The sequence below is a fragment of the Nanorana parkeri genome, unplaced genomic scaffold (assembly GCF_000935625.1).
Source record: "Nanorana parkeri isolate BGI_ZX_2015 unplaced genomic scaffold, ASM93562v1 scaffold414, whole genome shotgun sequence".
Lineage (NCBI taxonomy): Eukaryota > Metazoa > Chordata > Amphibia > Anura > Dicroglossidae > Nanorana > Nanorana parkeri.
This window is the reverse complement of record NW_017306682.1, coordinates 1,224,366-1,247,907: the sequence shown is the minus strand read 5'-3', so window position 1 is coordinate 1,247,907 and position 23,542 is coordinate 1,224,366. Positions and strand designations below refer to the sequence as shown.

The 23,542-nt window shown below is 44.8% G+C and overlaps 1 protein-coding gene across 1 annotated transcript in view; it reads left to right on the top strand.

The window, feature by feature from the left end:
* Positions 1-4,772: 4,772 nt before the first annotated feature.
* Positions 4,773-23,542, top strand: part of SLC39A13 (solute carrier family 39 member 13) — a 25,349-nt gene continuing 6,579 nt past the window's right edge. Inside the window, exons 1-7 of the mRNA XM_018559729.1 lie at positions 4,773-4,794; positions 12,434-12,653; positions 15,577-15,695; positions 18,909-19,034; positions 20,238-20,330; positions 21,188-21,277; positions 23,019-23,069. Of these exons, the coding sequence (XP_018415231.1) occupies positions 12,434-12,653; positions 15,577-15,695; positions 18,909-19,034; positions 20,238-20,330; positions 21,188-21,277; positions 23,019-23,069 (699 nt within the window). The 5' untranslated portion in view covers positions 4,773-4,794. The remainder of the gene's footprint in view (positions 4,795-12,433; positions 12,654-15,576; positions 15,696-18,908; positions 19,035-20,237; positions 20,331-21,187; positions 21,278-23,018; positions 23,070-23,542) is intronic.

The window sequence follows — 23,542 nt, the reverse complement described above, 5'->3', positions numbered from 1 at the left end:
TGCTCCCTCGTCACTTGGTGATGAGGGAGCATGGAGCCAGCTTCCCGGCCATTTAGGAAGCCGGGGGGTGAGTCATTACCCGCCCCAGGCTTCCTGATTGGCCGGGAAGCCAGCTCCATGCTCCCTGGTGACGAGGGAGCATGGAGCTGGCTTCCTGACCAAACAGGAAGCCGGGCAGGTGTGTAATCACTCACTGCCCAGCTTCCTGATATGGGAAGTTCCGGTAACAAGATAGGCATCTGGAGTATTTGGGCAAATACAAATACCCTGTATCGGCACCGATACTAGTATCGGTACATCCCAACTGTTTTTACCATGTCCTTGCACATGAGTGGGTATTCTTTGCAAATGGAATATTTACTTTGTTTCAGCTGATTTACTAAGATAAGTAGAAATTCACTTTAAAAAGTAAAAATGTTCTACTCCTTTAGTAAATCAACACTGTGTCTAAGCTACAGAGAGATCTGGGTAATCTAATCGTGACCATCACCAAAACATTTATTCCCATCGGAAAAGTTTTCCTTCTTTTGCTCTCCCGATGATGACAGTGGCCACCAGAACAAATAGAAGGATGAATCTCTGCAGGAGGGGACATATACTGAAATAAAAGTCTCTCCGACCCCTTTATAAAAACACTCTGCTGGCTTTGGAGTCTGGAAGAGTGATAGAATATACACTGAGTGGCCAGATTATTATGACCACCCCATCAGTACTTCGTTGGGCCACGAGATGACTCCACGAGATGCTGAAAGGTGATGTGAGGAATCTAACACAGCACTGTTGTCCTTCTGTTGTCTTGTACCAGTCTTGTCACTCTCCGTTCTGCCCTAACATTGACTAGTCGCTGACGGCCACAATTCGCACGTTCAGACCCAGATTTTCGGCTGACAGTCCAGTCTTTAAACACTTTAACAACAGCTGCTCTTGAACATTTAACAAATTCTGCTGTTTTGCTGATACTCGCTCCATGGCTCCGCGCCAACAATCATCCCACGTTCACAGGCTGTTAAATCGCGTTGTTTCCCCGTATCTTCAGAAAGAAATCACTTCTACTGTCGTGGTAAACAACCTGCTTCCTTGTTTACAATGGTCTGGCCCTCCAGCAACTTCAGCGCGAAATTATAGCTAATTTGCCTACAAACGTCAGGTGGTCATAATAATCTGGCCACTCAGTGTATACTATAGTTCAGCGACATGCCTTCTGTGCTGGGTGAGGCATCCCCCAGCCCACTGAAGCTCCGCCCCATCCTGCCAAAGCTCCACCCCAGCTCATTAACCAAGCTGTGGGGGGAGGAGAAAGGGAGGAGCCTCCCTGTCCCTCACTTGCTCATCACTGGTGAGGCATCAAGATCGATGTCCTCACTGGGTTTTTTCTGATTGGACAGCTTGGACCAAGGCGCTTTGCCATTGATCCAAGCCATCCACAGAGCTCACGCCTCTAACACAGAGTAGAGGCTGTGACAGCTCTTGCCTCACTATGTTAGGTTACACAAGCAGTGGGGAAGCCCGCTGCTGTGTAACCTAACTACCTGTCAAAAGCTGGATGCAGCTCCATCTGTAATTAAAGGAGAACTATGGGGTTAAGGCTTTTCCCCATAGTTCTCCTTAGGGTAACGGGAGGACACAAACTAGCGTCCTCCTGTTACCCTAAGCTCAGTATAGCGCGAGCTGCAGCTTGCGGTATACTGAGACGCCGCAGCTGAAGCGGATCCCGACAATTATGTCTGGATCCGGCCAGCTGCGTGACTGACAGCTGGCTCTGCCAATCTAGAGGCAGAGCCAGCTGTACCCGCCCTCTCCCCCGTCCGTTCCGCCAGTCAGCGCTGGCGGATCAGGGAGAATCCAGCCCCTCCCGTCACGGCAGAGAGCCGTGACAGGATCGAGAGGTGAGCGAACGCCGGTATGTGTTCGCTCACCTCCCGATCTACTGAGCCGACCTGTGACAGTCTCATTGTCACAGGTCGGCTAGAACTATGAGGTGAGTGAAAAGCACTCACCTCATAGTTCTCCTTTAACAGACAGCGCTCCGTCCATGACAGGTTACACAACTCGGAGGATTTCCCTGCTGTTTAACCTGTAAGAAGCCGCTCTGAATGGAGATAAAGCTGTCAGCTTTTTCCTGCATAATACTAAGTGAGGCTCTGCCTCCCCTGACCGCACATCCCTGCTGTAGTTCTGTGTATTAGTAGCACTGACAGTGACCCCTCTATGTTTAAATAAATTTGTTCTAGTAGTGTAAGGAAGATTTAGAACGACTGTCTAGATTTTATTGCTGTGTCCCCATGAGGAAGATTTCCCCTCACTTGGTGTCCAGGACACAAATCTCAGAATAGGAAGAGAAGAGAAACTTACTATGGAGTTACAGGCAAGATTTAGAATCTCCTGAACAGGAACAGAGCAGTGGAATTATTTCTGGAATCCAGGGACTGAGCTTGCAGTTCTGCAGTGGTTGTTACATAATGACTATGTAACAATGCTCATTTTAACATCTGCTGTACGTGACCTCTTCCAGCAGCAATATCAATCACATCACAGCGTTTTCCAAGTACACTCACATTCCTAACAATGTTATAAGATGAGAAAGAGAGATTCTTTGGTATGCTGATGCCTTAAAAATTCACTGGAACTAAGGCACCAAGCCCAACCCCTGAGAAACACCCCCACACCATAATCCCCACTCCACCAAACTTTACACTTGGCACAATGCAGTCAGGCATGTACCGTTCTCCTGGCAACCGCCAAACCCAGACACGCCCATCGGATTGCCAGACAGAGAAGCGTGATTCGTCACTCCAGAGAACACGTCTTCACTTCTCTAGAGTCCAGTGGCGGCGTGCTTTACACCACGGCATCCGACGCTTTGCATTGCTCTTGGTGATGTGCGGCTTGGTGCAGCTGCTCGGCCATGGAAACCCATTCCATGAAGCTCTCTGCGCACTGTTGTTGTGCCAGTCTGAAGGCCACACGAAGTTTGGAGGTCTGTAGGGACTCTGCAGACAGTTGGAAACTTCTGCGCACTGTGCGCTTCAGCATGTGCTGACCCCGATCTGTCATTTTACATGGCCCACCACTTCCTGGCTGAGTTGCTGTTGTTCCCAGTTGCTTCCACTTTGTTATAATGCCATTAACAGGTGACCGGGGAATATTTAGTAGCAAGGATTTGTAGGATTTAGTAGCAATGATTTGGAGGGGTGTGCCAATACTTTTGGCAATATAGTGTATATTACTCAATAGCCATAAAGGATATAAATCCACTTTTTGAGCACCAAATGCCCTCACAAACACAGTTACAAAATAATGTGCCCCCACTTTCATCCAGGACCCTCATGTCACCTTTTAACAGTGCACCCCACTGTCAGCTAGGACCATCATGTCACCTTATAAAACTGCACCCCAATGTCACCCAGGACCCTCATATCACTGAACTCCAATGTCACCAGGACCCTCGTGTCACCTATAACATTGAACCCCAATGTCACCCAGGATACTCATATCACCCAGCTTTCCCCACCCTGCAGCCTTACGTCACCCAGCAGCATCGACACTTCATCACTCTGCCATTCAGCACGTCCAAGTTAACCTATGATGCTGACAATGAGCCCCCACCATCCTGTTTCACCCTGTACCACTGACATTATACACTAGGGCTGCAACCAACTAATCGATAATAATCGATTATGAGAATAGTTGTCAACTATTCTCATTATTGATTAGTTGGTTGGATCCCCTAGATCTCTCCTCCATGCTGGGCACAGCAAACAGCGGGCGGGTGCAATAGCCAGCCTGCTATTGCAATTTCAAAAATGGTCAAAAGCAGGCTGGCTATTGCACCAGCCCGCTACCTGCTGTATTTACATTCACCTGCCGTCTGCAGAATCTTGCCATCGGCAGCCGTCACTCCCTGGCTGAAGCTATTCAAGCCCCATGTGCTTACAATACAATTATTTTAAAAACAAAAATTATAAAAGGTGGGGACAAAAAAGTACTTTTCGGCCTTATAAATTCTGCTGCGGGAGGTGCATTGCAGTGCCATTAATTTCAATGGCACCCCAAACGCACCTCCCACCCAGTGTGATCGCCTGCACTGGAACGCACAGTACTGCAATGCCGTGTGATTGCAAAAAAAGTGTGCATGCAGTTTTATTCTAAAGCTAATTTTAAGTTTGTAACACTCCATTTGTGTATTTCCTTTTAAATTGACGATGGTATTTATTTTATTTTTGTATCCCATTAATCTAAAAAATAATCGGCCATCTAATTATGAAAAATTATGAATAATCGGCCATCTGATTATGAAAATAATCATTAGTTGTACACCCGTCACTCATCTTCCCTTACCAAGCACAACCATGTCACCCCACCTGGCACCCCTATCTCTGAACCGCTCTGTCACTCATCTGCCCTCACCCCACAACGCTGACAGAGCACCCCCGTAATTCTGTTCCCTGTACAATCATGTCACCCATTAAGCCTCTTCTTCCCTCCCCAACCTAATTGTTAATAATGTTAGGAACATGCAGAATCCAGTACGGGCCAGCATACCCCTCCCACTTCCATCCTCCTACGCTGACGTCACTCCCAGGTCCCGCTATCTGCTCCCCCGGATGTGCCTCCCTTTATTTACATTCCCCCACGGACTCTTGGGCGGAAGCGCTGCAGTAAATCTTCTCCCTCGTGCGCCGGGAACTCTAATAATAGTTCCGGGGGGAGGTGACACGTGGCTACGGCGGAGGGGCGGGGAATTGGGCGTAGGAGGACGGGGATGGCAGGGACCGAGAGGACCACCGAGAGCGGTAAGGGGGGTTCTATGGTGTACTTGGTTGGTCTCTGCTGGGGAAGCTGGGCCCTGTGAGAGCCGGTGCAGGGAAGACTTTGCCCCCCTTCTCCCCAAGCTGCTGTGGGACTAATAGTCTCAGCGTGCCCTGCTGCCACTTGTACAGGAACTTCGGGTGAGCGCACTGCCATCCCAGAAACATGAAATAAGGACTGTCTGTGACTCCAGCTTGCAGCCTGTGAGTGTTTACAATAGTTTGTGTCATGACTTTATTTGCAGGTACTCTGCTGGTTCCGTGCACAGCCATGGCTGACTTCTCCATTGGGTGCATTGCAGGTCCCAGCTGTCCCGGGGACTACAATAAGGAGTACTGGGGTCATTGGGGGGGCAAGTAACCTTTGGGGCCCATTTAGATCTATGTGTGCGAGGATAGAAGTATAGTCCGGTGTGTTGCCATGCGTCAGTGTGCGTTTCCTTTATGCATTGCCATCTAACACTGACAACCACTAACCAAGGAGTGTTAATACTTGTTGCTAGGTCATCAGAACGCATGTTCTATGCATCTCCATAGACGTCTACGGGGCTCCTCACACATATTTGTCACAGCAAATTGCAGTGCTGAGATGCACATCACACTGCGATGAATAAAATTGCAGTGCTGAAATGCACATCACACTGCGATGAATAAAACCAAACGACTTGTCACTTTGTGACATTTCAATAAAGTTTGGAGAAAAATAAGTTACAGTGCCATGCATTGTTGCCGGAGCATTGATACCAACACAGCGCACACCGGCGGATGAAACTTTTTTCTTTTTCAGTTTTGTATATAGAGAAGAGAAAGGGGTAAAACCCCCATCAGGTTATGTTTTTGCTGTCTGGGAAGATTTCCTTAAACAGTTCCAACAGTGTTGGAAGCAGCTTAGATGGCGGACTGGCTGGATCCAGTGCTGGGGGATTTTTGGATTATTCATCGCATTGCTCCTCCCGGGTGCACTTTCCTCTCGCTTGTTTTAAGTGGATTTGAGCAGCTGACATTTTTTTGGGTTTGAACATTTCATGTGATGTTCCGGTCAGTGCAATGTGAAGCCAAGCGCAGCGACTGAGGCAGTAGGTGTAGTCAGCTCCATGCACCCTTTCAGGTCTGGCATCGGGTTGGTACACGTCACCATCGGTTCCATTTAAAGCAGGAGAATGGCTATTGAAATTCATATACAGGAAGCTTCTGAGGTCGGCCCTTCCCTGCCGGGGTCGTGAGGTCGGCCCTTCCCTGCCGGGGTCGTGAGGTCGGCCCTTCCCTGCCGGGGTCGTGAGGTCGGCCCTTCCCTGCCGGGTTGCCGAGGTCGGCCCTTCCCTGCCGGGTTGCCGAGGTCGGCCCTTCCCTGCCGGGTTGCCGAGGTCGGCCCTTCCCTGCCGGGTTGCCGAGGTCGGCCCTTCCCTGCCTCAGCCTGTGATCTGATAGTAAAGGAGCAGCATCAGACTGATGAGGTCATCTCTCTGCTCACTGTGCTCTTTCCTCCTGTCAGCATGTTCCTTTGTCAGCTAGTGTGCACACTGCATACCTGATTGCCAGCTAGTGCTGCCCCTCCCTATAGCAGTTGAGTAGTACCGTACAGGGGGAGTACAAAAGGCCAATACAAAGTCAAATTCAATGATTTACTTTAGTTGCAATGTAATATAAATGTAAACCTGTTTATGTAACTGCATTCATTGAAGTTTTTTTATATCTTCCTGGATTCCAGCTTTAGCTCTCCAGCAGTTCTTGGAGGTTTCCAGGGCATTATAGGTCAGAGAGTCCCGCAGGAGGTAAAGTGGAGGTTAACCACCCCCGGTGTAGGGATAAGATCAGAATGGTGAGTGAGGTTATGGGGAAAGCGGTGAGAGGTGTTTTCAGGTAGAGCGCTGTCGGTGGGCAGGAAGTGGTGAGGAAAGGATGTGGGTGAAGAACGAGGCTTGAAGAGGGAATGTGGCGAGTAGTTCAATTAGAGAGAACGCGTATAAACCCGCAGGCTTGGCATGGGGCCGTGCACTACCTATAACAGCCAATCAGAATACACCTGTGCTTGATGCTACTTCTGCAAAGTGAATTCTGATTGGTTGCTTGGGTGCTGCGCTTGGCAAATGGGATAAGCTGTGCTTAGAATTTTGTTCAAGCGTTCGTACGAAATTCTGAAAATTGTTGCTCGGAGCATTCCATGACGCCATGATCCAGGCCAATCATTTGGTTCCAAAGCTGCTTAAAATTTGCTGCTTGAATGCAAACCCAAATGTATGAAACGGGTTTCTTTTATTGTTAGGAAATCAAGGAAAGAATCATGCAAAACAAAGTTTTTGTAACTGTATAAGTATATAACATATTTATAGAAGTACCCCGGGATTTTCAAAAGGTAACCCTCGCACTGCGGCTACCCTCACACTCCAAGGTTTAACTGCTCTTTTTGGTCTAGGGAACAGACTATAGAAGATATACTCACCCGATCCTCCGGCTGTGGTATGTCCCTAGTGTCCTCACATCTAATAAACCTGCTAGACATGATGATGATCTTTAGACCGTCGGAGCCCAAGGGGCATGCTGGGGGGACCGGTCTAGCAGCCATGCGAGACCGAGGATCATTTGAGTACATTTTGTTCGCGCCCCCATTAAAATAAGCACTTAACCCTTGCAGCGTGGGAGTAGCCCCCCTGAAAGGGTTAACTTTTGAAAATTCTGGTGTTCCTCCATTTAAATACATGATGTTTATCAGCCCATGAATGGAGATATAGATATATGAGAGGTGCTCGAAATTACATTTTCAAAACTGAAATGAAACCACAATTTATTTTTTCTAACCTTTTCAGATTTTTAAAAATATTTTATTTTTAAATTTTTTATATTTTGTTTATTTTTAAAAATATTTTAATTTTTTTTAACTTTACTGTTGGGGGCTTCAGGGAAATATTGGGGGTCTAAACAGACTCCTGATATTTCCCTTTTTAAAATAGAAAAAGAGATTGAGGACACAGAGTCCTCAGTCTCTTTTTCTGCAGCCCCTGTTATCAGTGAACAGGAATCCTCTATACTGAGTGTTCCTGATCATTGATAACATGAGGACACAGTATGTTTACTATATCTACAATCATGAATGAACAGGAGGGGATGTAGATCACTTCCCATTCATTCATAATTGAGGATATAGTACACATACCATGTCCTCAATTATGTACAAACACTCAGCTATCACTGATCCCTGACTCCTTGGACAGTGAAGGAAGGAAGGAGAGCTCGATCTCCTCTTACAGCTGACTCCTCCCCCACACTGCCGGCCCGGCCTCCTGTTACAGCTGTCTCCGCCCCCACACCACCGCTCTCCTGATTTGTCAAAGGAGGCTGGGCTAGGCGCTGCGGGAGGAGAGCCAATCTGAGAGCCAGCATCCCGACCAATGAGGAAACCAGGCAGCGTGTCATTACAATGTTCGTGACCACAAAATGTCTAAGTACGGATGAAACTTGGCACGGCACATGTACATTACAATAAATGATTTTTCCTGACTAAGGGCCACATTAACAGTTAGAATTTCACTTGTTCGTAAAAAAAACAAAATATGAAAAACTCCATCTTGGGCCTTTGTTTTGCCGCGTCACTTTGGCCCCCAATAGCTAATAGAAAATCAAATGAATGTTCTGAAAATAAGTGTTAAAGTGCACGGTCTGCTGCAGTTCTGGCAAAAATTGTTCCGGTAGAAAAGCAAGGATAAAAAATATATAACGTTTCTCAATGCAAAACAATGCAATAACCAGTGCAATAATGTATGGGGTGCAGTGTTGGCCAGAACTACAGAGAGAATATTTGGGGGTGCTTTTTAGAGATAATTGCAAAATGAGCAAAAAATGTGACCTGGCAGTAGAAAATGTGAATAGAAATCTGTGATAGCAATAAAGTTAAGTGGGGGGAAAAAATTAAAAGTTTCCCCCCCAAAAAAATTTTAAGTTGCACATAAAAACATTTTTTTTTTTTTTACAGTCCCCACCCCTACATGCACGCATGTAAACATGCGTCAGGTGCGCTTACCTGCAAAAACGACGATTGCGCCCATTACGCCGCACATGTTTCATATTGCCGCGAACGTCGCAGTGAGAGCAATAATTTTAGGGCTATCAATCACTGATGACACTAAACTGATGAGCGGTAAAAGCCTTTAAAGCGTCGCCTATGGCCAATTTTGGGTATGCTAGTTTTTTGCGAGTGCGCGCAATTTTTAAGCTTGACATGTTTGGTGTCTATTTACCCGACGTGACCCGATCTTTTATATTTTACAAAAAAAGTGAGTAATATTAGTTGTTTTATAACATAATGTAAAAAAACTACTTAAAAAAAAAAAATTTCAGTAATTTCTCCTAAATATAGTAAAAAATAAAAACCCCCGTGGTGATTAAATACCAACAAAAGAAAGCTCTATCTGTCCACAAAAAATGGTATAAAATTCATTTCAGTACAGCGTTGCGTGACGGAATAAATGTCAGTCAAAGTACCGCAGCGCTGAATACTGAAAAATGGCCTGGATGGGAAGGGGGGTGTAAACACCTGGTCTTCAAGCGGTTAAGCAGAGAATACAGCAGGGTGACAATGCTTTTTCATAGCCTGGTAGGAAGTGACAGAAGGTTGTATTGGTATAACTTTCTTAGCTGTGCAGCGTGGCAGGGAAATATAAAACACAAGACTGTCTGAACGGAAGGGAAAGCGCTTGATGTAATTTCAGCTGTACGTATAGCGGTTTGCCTGAAGTTCAGCTTTGAAGGTCTGACCTAGCCTGCCTGTGGAGTTAGTCATTGCTGCCAGTCACAAAGGCGTTAGGTGTGTTAGAGCCAGCCGTATAAAGAATGTTCTCCGGCAACGTTACCCATTTTAAGTACCACGTACGTGTTACATAAGGATAATTAGGCAGAAAAAAGCTTCCCCCTGGAGGCTCGTTAATATGAGATTTCTAGAGCGGGATTAGTAAAGGTGTATCCATAGAGGAGGGTTCTGTTTCCTGACTTGTCTGGCTCTATTTGTCAAAGGCTGCAGGATCTCCCCTTCCCCGAGGCTAAGTGTTCACATTCATCCTCATCGAACCTTTGCACCATTTTGCCCTGTGGTCCTCTGCTCTGGAAGTTTGTTAGCTTTTGCCGGATTGTGAATATTCTCCCTGAATCTTTCCTGCTGTCACCGCTCAGCAATTCAATGAGTCTTGTGTAGAGCTGCACCGGGTAAGAGGGAGCGACTGACGCACAGGCTTGTCTTCTACATTTTCAGCAGGGTTTGCTTTCTAAACAAATGTCTCTTTAAACTTCTGATGAAAGCTACGTTTTTATGTGTTGAGTCAGTCCACTCATAGCTGGTATTCCTGTCTCTAGTAAACACTGGTAGGTCCATTGACCCGCTGGCTTCTTTTCATTTCTCGGGATTCCTGCGGTCAGGTATTTGAGTTCCCAGGTCCTAACATGCTCCGCAGCCATTAAGAAGGGGAGGGGGGTTCCTGCACTAGATTTTTCATTCGCTTTACTTCAAAGATTGCAAAAACCTGTGAAGCCAGGTCAGCAAGGTACCTGGAAATCTACAGCTGGCACTTCTTTTGTGTATTTTTCTTCCTTTCATTTAATTGTCAGTTGTTCTCTGGCCTGCTGGTTTGCACCGAGTACCGTGTTCTGTATTCAATTATCCAATGCAAGTTTTATGCTAGGAAAATTCGGCGCTGTGGTGAACTACAAGTCCCGGGAGGCATTGCAAGACTGACATCCACAGGCATGACTCTTAGAGGGTATGATGGGATTTTTAGTTCCACCACAGTTGGAGTGCTGAGGTCACCTACTCATTATATGCTATGGTGAAAATGAAAGCTACACTAAGGATCTCTATACTGGATCCCCCAAAGAGATAGGAGCAGGAAGAGAGGGATTCATCTTGTCGGAATGTTCCAAATGCTGGTTTATCATTTCTGTTGGACCAGATATGGATATGACAGCTGCTGTTACTGACTTGTTTCTTAACGGTGCAGGCTCTGGGGTTGTCATCGCATTACCTAGTAAGATCTTGAGCCTGAACACACACAGAGGCTGACTTATAACTTCCACCCAGCATATAGCTGGGCGAATGCCGTTTGCATGGCGCTACATCCACTAGAGGGCATTGAGGAGCATAGGAAATCCCTATACTCCTCAGCACTGCCTAGTAGTGTTATGTGAATGGCATCTGCTCTGCTGTATACTGGGCGGAAGTGTTATAAGTCAGCCCCATAGAGTCAATAAAGTTTGAAAGTCTGTAGTTATATCCTGTGTGGTTTTTGTTTCCCCAAGGATTCTCTGAAGTTGGGATCAGGTGGCAGCCCTGACCCTAAAAAATGATATCCAGTGCCTTCATAGCCATTCATCTGTGTCCCTTATAATGCCAGCATTGGACAGAACGTTCCGCAAAATGCTTTTTAAAATCTCCTTAGGTGCAATTTCCTTTATGCGAGTGGCCACATTCACTCTGCATGGTTCCACTGTGGAACAGGGAACGCAGCCCTATGCTGGTCACTCCTGACATGGACTACAATTAAACATGCCAGCGCTGACACATAAAATCCAAAAACAATGCCCGATGTCATTAAAGCAATCGTTACTCCCATTCATAATCTCACCATTCACACTGCAATTAATAAAGTGGCCCATGTGCAGAGGATACCTGGCGCAATGCATAATGAGGATTGTAGTTTTAGTACAGCGACACATGTGACGGCAATACACATGCACTGCTTATATTCCTCTGCTGGAAATAGATGCAATGCAGGTGCAGAGGGGCGTATGAGGAGGAGATACAGATCAATAGACAAAAAGGTATGCCAGATTTAGACCATACACGGTTGAGAACGTTAGGCAGCCCCAGGGTATAGTTTTAGCAGGGAGGGATCATTTATAAGTGACAGCATAGATGTGCAAATCAGTCGCCTGTAATGACAGGAAGTCTCCAAATCTGCTTCATGTAAACTCTCTTTGGACAAGGTTTGGTACACACTCTGTCTAAGTGATCCAAACCTTTTGTTTAGTGAAGACATCTTCCAGCAAGCTGGAAAATTTCTATAGCTAAGAAGCACTCAGAATTCTAGGTCATGCTCCTTCTCTATTTTATTTTTTTATCCGATTAACCGATTAATCGAACTTAATAATCGGCTAACTAATCGATTTTGAAAATAATCGTTAGCTGCAGCTCTACTTCTCACTCTCTTATTAAAGTACAAGTAGTGATAGAATTATGTAGGCTGCCATTACTGACCTCTCTTTTTAAGAATGCTAGATCCCCGGTCTGTCATGCTGAATCGCTGACCCGGAACAAGTATTAAAAAAAATACTTTTATTTACAGTCTGCTTATTCTGGATTTGGAACTCAAAACTCATGACAGGTGCACTTTAGCATCAGAGAGATAATTTATTCCAAATGAGTCCTGCTGAAATTTGCCAGTGTATAGTCGCCTATAAATGTACTTCTCTACCAATCGGAGGATAGAACTACATCTTCCTTCTTTTATTATTATTGCTATTACTATTTTTTAATTGTTTTATTACAATTTTTTTATTAATATTATTACTATTTATTATTATCATCATCATTATTATTATTTTTTACTAACTAGCCTTTTTCGGCTTTGCTTCCTTGATACAGGATGATGTGGGGCAGGATCGCGGCGTGGCTGTGCTTTTTGTGTCTGAGCTTCCAGCTCAGCTCTGCTTGTCCCCCAGGAAGTCGTGCTTGTGACAATGCCAATGTCTCCTCTGTGGATGCCTGGATCTGCTCTCTGATTGGCTCTCTGCTAGTGGGGCTGAGCGGAGTCTTCCCCCTTTTAGTGATTCCCATTGAAGCCGGTACAACTTTGAGATCTGAAGGTAAGCTCAGTTTGTATATATGCCTTGGAATGCCGCTTGGCTGGTAAATCTAGTAGGTTCAATGACTTTGGGGGGCAAAATGACATCAGATGTAAGCAAGTGGCAACAGATTCATGTGCCATTTCATCCCACTTACATTTTTGGACATTCTTATCTTGCCTAAGCTCAACGGCGGTCACAAGTCTACTTTAGTTTGGAACGTGCTTATTTAACATGTAGACCTCTTGTGCGAACATCGCGCACGATCAAGCTGCAGGAGGATCAGAATATGGGGAAAAAATGTTAGGGGCAGGGGGCATACCAGAAGGTTGACAGTTTTAGGCCTGGCTCCAGCATTTGATATGCGTCTGTCCAGCATCTAAACGATTTAATGTCCCAGTATGCCCTTTGAGACTGCAGGCCATCTGTGGTCCTCCAGATGCCGGGGATCTATGATTACCAGCAGGACCTGCCAAACAACAAGCCTAAATCAGCTTTCCAGCTGTTGAGTTATTACATACCCCAGCACGCATAACCCATGAGGTAGCCAAATTTTTATGCTCACAACCTCATATAATGGTACCCAGAGTCAACAGACCAGAGTTCTCAAACTTTAGTTACAATCACCTTTGTGCCATTGATGGTGTCCAAGTGCCTCATGCATTGGCGCAATTTAAATAAACTGGCAGCAATGCAGAATTTCTGCACTTTTCTGAACATGTGGCTCACCTTTCAGATTTTGAGCAGCAAAACTTGTCTATATTCTTATAGGTCCCACCAGGCGGTAGATTGGTGTTTGATTCTTACAACTGATGCAGCTGTTTAGGGTTCTAAAGTTGCTTGTTCACACCATTGCTTAGGGCTTGTTCACACCATTTTCTGGTCCAGATCTGCAGACGTGGTGCTATGCGTGCAGTGCGTTTTGAAGTGTTTTTACCGCATTCCAGTTTAAAAAAAAAAAAAAAAAAATTTTTTTGGAGTGGTGCTGTCAGTATGTTAGCTACAGTGCGGTGCGTTTTTGTTGCGTTTTTGACGTGTCCGTGCATTTCCGGTCCGTTTCCGGAGAAAATGTGATATGCAGTATTCTTTCTGTCCGGACCGGCTCGGACTGTGCTGGAGAGAACTGTAGCCCATAAAACACATAGGGAGACATTGGGATGCATTTTGGGTGCAGGAGCGCACGGTTCTGGTCCGGACAGAATCCGGACATCGTGTGAACAAGCCCTTAGTCAACCACTTGACAGTGACTGGTAGTTTTTAGATATTTGAGTAGAAGTCCTGTTTAAATTGGACACAATTTTCTTCCTAGGCCCTTGCCATTTCGTCATGCATTTTCTTGCAGTTAAAGGGTATCTAAGGTCAAAAACTAAAATAAATATTAGGGATGCGCCGATATATCGGCCGCCGAAACATATCGGCCGAAAATGGCACTTTTGGCTAAATGCTGAAAGTGCCATTTTCCTGCCGATACTCCGGCGCATCCCTGCTTTCTTTCCTCCCCGCTGGGCGCTGCTATGTGTCCCAGCGGGGAAGAGAGAAAGTGTGACAGCCGGCCGAGCGCTGCGGAACAAGAGCGCTGTGAGCGGCCGGCGTCTCCCACACCGCTCAGCCTCCTATCAAAGTCCAGCAGAGCGGTGTGTGGGCGGAGATAGCCCGCACTGTCACAGGAGGCTGAGGTCTCCTCACTGCACCGCTCGCTCAGCCTCCTGTGACAGCGTGTCAGAGAGAAGAGCGGGTACAAGCAGTCAGTGATCAGTGAGTGTTTGTAGATAATTGAGGACATGGTATGTGTACTATATCCTCAATTATGAATGAATGGGAGTGATCTACATCACCCCCCCGTTCATTCATAGTTATAGTAAACACACCATGTTCTCAAGTTATGAATAAACAGGAACACTCAGTATAGAGGATACGATACAGAAAAAGAGATTGAGGACTTTGTTTCCTCAATCTCTTTTTCTATTTTAAAAGGGAAATATCAGGAGTCTGTTTAGTAACTGTAAAGTAAAAAATAAAAATATTTAATAAAAATGAATTAATAAATAAATATAAAAATGTTTTAAGTTTTTATAAAAATAAATAAAATATTCAAATTTGAAAAAAAAATTAAATAAAAAAACAGTTTCGGTTTCAGCCGGACAATTTTTTTTATTTCGGTTTCGTTTCAGTTTTAACATTTCCATTTCGGTGCACCTCTAGTAAATATGTATCTTTTTTTATATTGAATTTCCATATTTCAACTTCATTATTGAAGATGCCCATAGGATGTACTTCCTCAATACACACCATTTCACTTTGCCCTGTGAATATGCACTTCCTTGTGCCAAAACTCTCCCAGAGCCTGCCGTGTGAGCTACCATTCAATGTCTGAACAATGTAATATCCTCATTGCTTGTTGGAAGGAGATGCATGATGAGGTGTATACTCTTGAGAAATAGAGATTGCATTACATCGAGCAGCAGGTAAAGAAATGCAAAGCACGCTGGGAATCCAGGAAGTTGGTGAAAGTGATGGGCAGACGGAAGGCAGCACTCGTTACATAAAAGGGGTTTTTCAAGTAAGCTTGGATTGTATTATCAAAAACAACTCTAGTGTGTATTTCTATTACAATGCCGATGTTATAACGTGAGAGTATATATGCTGGGACTTTACAACTCCTTTAAATACAACAACCACAACAGAGGTCTATACAGCAGACCAAAATAAGGGACATCTGATGAGAAAGGGACTTGGTTCCCAGATGAGGGAAAACTGAGGTGGACAGAGGGACTTGGTTCCCAGATGAGAGACAACTGAGGAGGAGAGAGAGACTTGGTTCCCAAATGCCCTACAACGTGCCCGCCGTCATGTTAATATAATTCTGGGATGGTCATGAACTGTCAAATGCAGAATGTTCTTGGTCCAGTAATGGGTGTTTTTACATAGTTTGTTTCTTTTGCAGAGGGTTCCAAAAAGCTCAAGAAGCTGTTGAGTTTTGCTATTGGTGGTTTATTGGGCGACGTGTTCGTGCACCTTCTGCCGGAGGCTTGGGCGTACACCTGCAGCGCTACCACAGGTACGGTTTATCATGACTATAGTATATTCAGTAAACACAAAGCAGACGTACAGGTATGTCGTTTTTGGAATAACCACTCCACCTACTGTCCATTTATGAACAGTGGCCGGTAGGGAAGTGGTTAAAGTTGAATTCCCAAGCAGATGGGGGGGAAAAAACTAACATAATTTAATTTGGTTATGCGTTTATTGATTCTGTAATGATCTTTGCCTCCTGTATGTCCATGCAGCTCAGCACTCAAATTGTATCCATGGAAGGAGCCATGGTTGCCACCCAGGCTGGTTTATTATTTACATGGCTAAACTTAGCATCTACCCTCCTCGACGCGTTTCGTCATGTGACTTCCTCAGAAGGGGGGTCTTGTCAGTCTAAGGCCCCATTCACACCAGGAAAGTAGCTCATGTAGCAGATTTTGCTACAGGTGGACCGCATATTTTTTCCCGTGCGTTTTCCTGGCTGCGTTTGGTGTGCCATTAAAAGTAAAGGCACCGGACGCGTGATGCATGTTTTTGATGCGTTCCAGGTGAAAGCACGCGTTAATGCAACATGAAACGGGGACCAAGGACCTGTGTTGACAGGCTTTGGGCTGTATCTATGGAGGGAGCCATGGTTGCCACCCAGGCTGGTTTGGTATGCAAAGTGTTGTCAGTCTAAGGACCTGTGTTGACAGGCTTTGGGCTTGTGTTGATGGCAACAGTTTGAGATGCTTTGAAGATCATTCAGAATTCACTGAGAGGTGCAGTTACGTTCTCCTGACCTGCATTTGACTTGCAGCTTTATTGAGCAACGAAGCAGAGTATGCTAAAGGTAAATGATATCAATAGAACGCCGGCACTCCAATTACAGATATGATGCGTCTTTTTATTCACGTAAATGCAACATATCACACAAGTGCAGCGTTTTGGGGACACACAGTATCCCCTTCCTCAGGGAAGAGGTGTCATCACATGCCATCCGTTAACCACCACTGCACCCACCTGCTCATTCTTGGATTAAGCGGTCAGGAGTGCGATGGTTGTATGGACAATGCTAAATGTAAGGCTCAAATAGGATGATAATATGTATGATTTCTATAAATTTCACCTTTTTAAGGGTCTGTCCCCACAAAAGTGTTATTTTATTCACACATGGAACCTAGTGGTCCGAGTCACCCCCTAGCTTCTGAAACCTTGAATATGTCAACAGTTAGGTCTACCTGCTTTAATTTTCGCACTGTGCATCTGCTAGTTTTGGAATGCTCCTGTCCACCTTTGTACGTTTCAACTTCTGTTATATCGTATGTAAGGTGGAAGAGGTGGAAGAGGTGGGGGCACCTCATAATGGGCACAGCAAGTGTGGAGACCTGGAACTTAGCACAGTGATCTCCCTGAGAGGTATCGGAAACTTTTGGGTGGTTTGTCTCTCCAGCAGCCACCCAAATCTGAAATATCTCTTTGGGGCGGGCTGACCTTTTAAGCCAATCATATTTCTATAAATGCAAAAAACTTTTACTAGACTACAGTTTTTCCTTTAGAACTTGACGTTAAAATAAATAAGAGTACACTGCTATTTCAAGAATACAGGAGAGGCTTGTATGTACACGTCTGTGCTTGACATGTTTCAGCTGGAAGAGGCAAGTATGTTGAAATGTGTGCACGTGCAGTACATGACTGTCAGCAGATTTGTGGACCTGGCTGTACCAGACAGTGCTCTTTATATACCGGTAACTTCAAATACTTCAGCCTTCTGACTAGTTCCCAACGTAGTGTTATGTTGCAGCCTCCCTAGTTCAGGCCATAGAATGTCTCTTTCCATTGTTGTGTGTTGTGACATAGCAGAGATAACGACACCCAATATAGATTATGTGATATATGTTCTAGCATACCCAAAATCTCAGAATGGGATCACCTCACCCGCTTCCTACCTTGCTGCTGCTTCCCCAAACCATGCTTAGAGCCATTTATATACTTGCAGGCTTCCTCTGGTAGATACGGAGTAAGGTAGAATGGGCCATAGGCAAGGTATCGGCTTTGGTCCCCCATTGACATCGATAAGGAATCAATAGTCATAGCCGCCTATTAAAGCTGCCATATTTGCATTGCTTGAATTGGCAAGGCCTCATCAGACATCAACTGCCTACAAGTACATCCTCCTTGTAGCGTGACAGTCGGGTGCACCGCTTTGACCATTGCACTATGCCCCTGGTTTACTGCAGAAGCTGGGCCCCTGGACATGCACCAGATCCGAGGATACTCCCTGGGTTGCATTGTTCATCTGGCTTTGCCCTCTGGATACTAGCAGCCTGTTCTCTGATGCTTCCATCTCATAGCTAGGGACATATGGTAGGCAATAAGTTCTTCTGCCTCACACAGAACCCACCCCTGACTTAAGCTGACCATTCAGCCCGCAGGCTGAATTAGAGAAAATCACTTGCTGCCATTTAGTTCTGTCAGAGCTCCCATTATGTACAGGCCATCCATCCAGTAATTGTACAGATAAGATTGGTTATGTGAACCAATTCCTTAGTGACTTCTGATAGTTGCATGTGCTGAGAATCTTGGATTTGTTCAATTACCCGTACAATATAATACAGGCTTGTACAGAACCACATCTGTACGAGTGGACTAGGAAATCAACTTTAAAAAGAAAAAGCTGCACTCCTGTAGCCCATCGAAATTCAGGTTTGTATATCGGTCACAATCACTTCCCCATCTTCTCTATGGCTGCCGCTAACACGTTTCACCCATTGGGCATAGTCTCATAGATCTCTCCATAGTGTCATAGTAATACCGATGGGTGAAACGTGTCATTAAAACCCTTTATACATTCGGTAGACTACAGGAGTGCAGCCTTTTCTTTTAAAGTTAATGTGAAGCAGGAGCAGAGTCAGGCTCGGTGCCGGCACCCTCAGTACTTCCAGTGGGTGGAACCAGGATGTGAATCAGAGCGCTGATGTTTGCTTCTTTCAGAGGTTTGAACTAGAAAATGTTCAATTCCATATTTTGTTGTAATTTTAGATTGTAAGCTCTGACGAGCTGGGCCCTCGTAGCCCTCTTGTATTGAATTGTATTTGAACTGTAAGGTCTCCATTACTTTGTAACGTGCTGCACAGACTGCTGGCGCTAAATAAATCCTGTATAATAATAATAATGTTACTTTTTTCAAAACTGGATTTTTAGTGTTGAGTTGACCCAGAAAGTATCACCACATATAAAGTGTTTTTGTGTTCTGCAGGAAAGTCCCAGTCTCTCCAGCAGCAAAGGCTCCTCGGCCTTTGGGTTATTATTGGGTTTCTTGCCTTCCTTTTACTGGAGAAAACCTTTTCCAATGACAAAAATGAAGAAAAAGAGAAGAGCGCCTCTCCAGTAAGTGATTTCTGAATAATGGTTCACTGTCACTTTGGTCTGGATGTGTCTCCCCGTTTTCCTGGTATCTCTCCAGTTCTCCCCCTCTGCTCTTTTGTTCTTTGCAGCTGGTAGAGAATACCTAGTGACTCTAAGTTTGGGGGCGCTCGTGACCTTCCATTTATGCAGCACATCTTTAGGTCCACGCACTGTAACATGTCAGAGGGGTGATCTCGCCTCTCTTTTTTAGGCGCTGGCACTGGGTGTCTTGGTGGTGCCTGCATCTAAAGAATAGGTAGGAGACTGCTTAAGAAGATGAGTATAAGTGGGTTGGGGGGGTCCTTACACAAGACACAGGGGAGGAATTTACTAAATCTGGAGACGACAGAATCGGGTGCAGCTGTACATGGTAACCAGTCAGCGGGTGCAGCTGTACATGGTAACCAGTCAGCGTCCCTCTTTAACGTCTTCAGTTAAGCTTTTAAAATGAAAGTTAGAAGCTGATTGATGACTATGCACAGCTGCTCCAGATTCTGTCTTCTCCAGTTTGAGTGCATTCCCCTTGGTAAGTTTATCCTGAATGCACAAAAAAATGAATTCTGTGAAGCCATCTCCTAAATGTGTCTCCAGGTTTGGGAAACAGTCCCATAGAACCTTATGGAAAGCTACTGCTCAGGCAAGGCCAGTGCACAGAAGATCTGACAGCTGGGATGTAAACACAGAACTGAACTGTGGGAAGAATTGCATGGTTAGTATGCATTTGTGGCTGTGCCTAACTAGAGTTTCTGCATGAGCACATTGCTCACAGAGTCCCACATGTCACGATTAGAACTGTGACTGGCATCTGAACAGAGCTTGGAGCAGCTGAGGGAGAAGGAAAGGGGATAAATAGCATGTCACTTGAGTGGCAGCTCAGTCTGCCGGGGCTGCTCACATCAAATCCAAGATGGCAGCACCCAGCAAGAGTTTTGGGGCCTCTGGATGTCAACACAAGGTAAATAACATGAAATATGTTAAATGCACATATAATACTATAGGAAGATTGTTATTGAAATTAACTAGTCACATGGTCTCTTTAATTCCAACATTTTGATTCTTGACAGCTTTTATTGACACTGAGGAATATTGGCCACGATAAGAGATTGAGAGATTGATTTGGGGGGCTCTACATGTAAATGTGCCTTTTGTTTAGTAGGAAACTTACTTTTCAATTTCTTTTTTCAGAAAGTGGCTTCAGGCAACTTAACGAACGGAAAACACGATGTGCGCAAGAAGGATGCGGCCAAAGAACAAAGCTCTGTGGGCAGCAATATTAAGGTCATTTTTGTTTTTACTACACTTTTTGAATTAATCAAAAATCCACCGACACCAACCCTTCCTCTGCCAGGAGACTAAAGCCGGGGCAGTGATTTAAAATGCAAGGGGGTCCGTTGAATACAATTTTCGAGCTGAGGTCTGAATCACGGTCCAGACAAAGCGGTCACTCAGTTTAGGTTGAATTCACCCCAGCAGCTGCACTGCAATGGACGGCTGCTGGTGTGTGTTCACAGGCACTGTGCTGATTGTGACACATCACACTGTTTATTTCCCCCTGTTTAAATACATGTGCATGCCTTGCAAGCATAGTGTTCATTAGAATCAGATGGTGGGGCGGCAGGGTTGATATTATTTTTTTTTCTTTCCATATTTTTATTTTTTTATAACTTTTTTACAGCAGAGGAGGGGGCACGATAGTAGCTAATACAAGTGACAGCCACCCAGATCATTTGTAGTTGTAGCAGCCAGCCCTGTCTGACGTCATTGGTTGCTAGGAAGCCTGCAGTCCTAGCAGCCAATGACTGAAACAGAGGGGGAGCTTGTGCTGGGTTATGCCTGGCAGTGGAAACATCAGCCTTGGAGGCTGGTGTATCCACTGTCAACCAACCATAATCCAGGGCAGGTTGGAGATGGTGGTCCAGAGAGAACCACCGCTCCGCCCATGTCCAGACAGTGGTCCACCAATTAGTGACCCCTGAGTTAAAGGATGCAACAATATAACTGCAACAGAAAGTTAACTTTAGTATAATCCTTTTACAGGCTTATGCATGGATGCTGTGATTATATAATCTGTTGTGTAGTTTATGTTCGGTAGATCTTTTATACACTTTATTAATTTGACTTCTTGTTCATCACAGGTCTGCGGGTATCTCAACCTCTTGGCCAACACTGTTGACAATTTCACACACGGTATGGCGGTGGCAGGCAGTTTTCTGGTCAGTAGAAAGGTAAGTGTTGATTTTATGGACTGCATAAAAGTTTCAATGTATAAAAGAACTAGCAACAGAACATGTCCACATTTAAAAGACTCCAGCTTGGGATAACTGATATTGTGTATTTTTGCTGATATATAACTGATCTTTGTCCTTTTGCTCTATGCTGATGGTTGCAATATGCATAGTTGCATAGTAGGTGAGGTTGAATGAATAAAGACACAGGTCCATCAGGATCAACCTATATTGTATGTGTGTGTATGATTGATAGATAGATAGATAGATAGATAGATAGATAGATAGATAGATAGATATATCTATCTCTGTGGAAGTGAATTCCACATATTTAGCCACTGTCAAAGTAAAATATCCCTTACGCAGTTTACGGTTATACCTCCTCCCCTTCCAATTTCTTGTTGTGCCCTCGCATTTTCCTTGCGGTACTTAGTTTAAGTAGTGTGTTCCCAATACCGCAGTCCCCACTGATGAGTTTATAAACTGCGATCATGTCACCTCTTAAGCACTATCTCTAAGGAGAACAATCCTAATTATTGTTGGCATTCTTGCTAACTCGGACCCTCCATCCCCCTTATTAGTTTGGTTGCCCTTCTGTGAACCTTTTCTAGTTTATGGATATCCCTCCTGAGGATTGGTGATCAGAGTTGCACCACGTACTCAGGATGGGGCCTTATCAGTATTTTGTAAAGGGGCAAAATTATATTTCTATCCCGTGGATAAATCCCTCTTTTGATGCAAGATAATATACTACTAGCTTTATTAGCTGCAGCTGGGCACTGCTTGCTATTACTGAGTCTATGGTCTATAAGGACCCCAAGATCCTTTTCCATCTTCGTTGTCTCCATTGAAACCCTGTCTAAGGTGTATTCAGCATGCATGTTCTTAACTCCCAAGTGCATGACATTTATCTAGCTTAAAGGTCATCTGCCTTATAGCTGCCACTCTCCAATTTGTATCTTGCTGCAAGCATTCTGTGTCATGTTGCGATCCTTATTTCCTTGCACAACTTTAATGGCATAGTGCATAGCAGGGCTAGGCAAACTCCGGCCCTCCAGCTGTGGTGAATCTACAAATCCCATCATGCATATGCCTCTGAGAGTCATGCCTATGTCTGTGAGATTCTTACAATGCCTAATAGGATTTGTAGTTGCACCACCGAGCTGGAGTTCGCCTACCCCTGCTGTATAGAAAGGCATCTCCCTTCCAATCAATACCTCCTCTGAAATATATCTGTTGCAAACTGCTTTTTTGACTGTAGGTTTAAATTCTGCCTACCTGCCATCCACAGTCCAATCAGTGTCTCTGTGGCTAGATAGTGAGCCCTCATTGGAGAAGGAGAGGATGGACGGGTGTTGACTAGATTGACGGTGCGACCATTGGGTAGCATTACATTCCTTTAGCCAATTAGTTTCAGGGGGAACAGTCAGCTAACTGGCTGAATCTTTGCAACCATTGCTACTGTGTTCCCCTGGAACCAGGTTGGTATGATGGGTTCCGAACTGCTCTTGCCTCCCTCCCCGTTAACAAAATTGACTTGCAACACAAGCATGCATGTTCATGCTAATTGTTTTTTAAGAAAGGTTTTTTCAGTAGTAGGATTCATCCTGTGTGACCAACTAGCATTAAAGACGTTTAAATACATTAGGTTGATTTGTAAGTTAGTTTCTGACCACTGAAACTAACTTACCGCGTTTCTAACTGCCCTGATTATTACATTTTACATTGTTTTACTTTGCAGGTTGGAATACTCACAACAGCAGCCATCTTGCTGCATGAGATTCCCCATGAGGTTAGTACCATTTCTGACCATTTGTTTTCGAGGAATGCTTAAAGTGAATCTATGGCCACTGGGAGAAAATAAAAATCATCCTGTGAAAGAAGTAGTTTATACTTGTGTGTCTTGCAGGTGGAGAGTTAAGTCTTTGCTCTCTTCTAGAGCTGCGGGCACCATTGCTATCCGCCACTTTTGGGTGTGTTTTCATAGCAAGACCCTCCCAACATCACTACAGGACACATACGGCGCTGAAAACAGGTGTTTTGGATGGAGCAGTGAAGTGTTAGAAACCCTGTCACAGTTGTATCATTGTCTTTGTTAGGAGGACAAAACTTTTTTGCAGTTGTCGCTGGAACGAGACATGGGGGGGCAAAGCTTTCAATGGGGAAACCTGTTGCAGTAACCACTGTCACCTCCCTTTTTGGAGAGCTCTCTTCTCATTTAATTTAGGTTCCTGGACAGGAAGCCTTAACTCTCTCCCCCCCCCC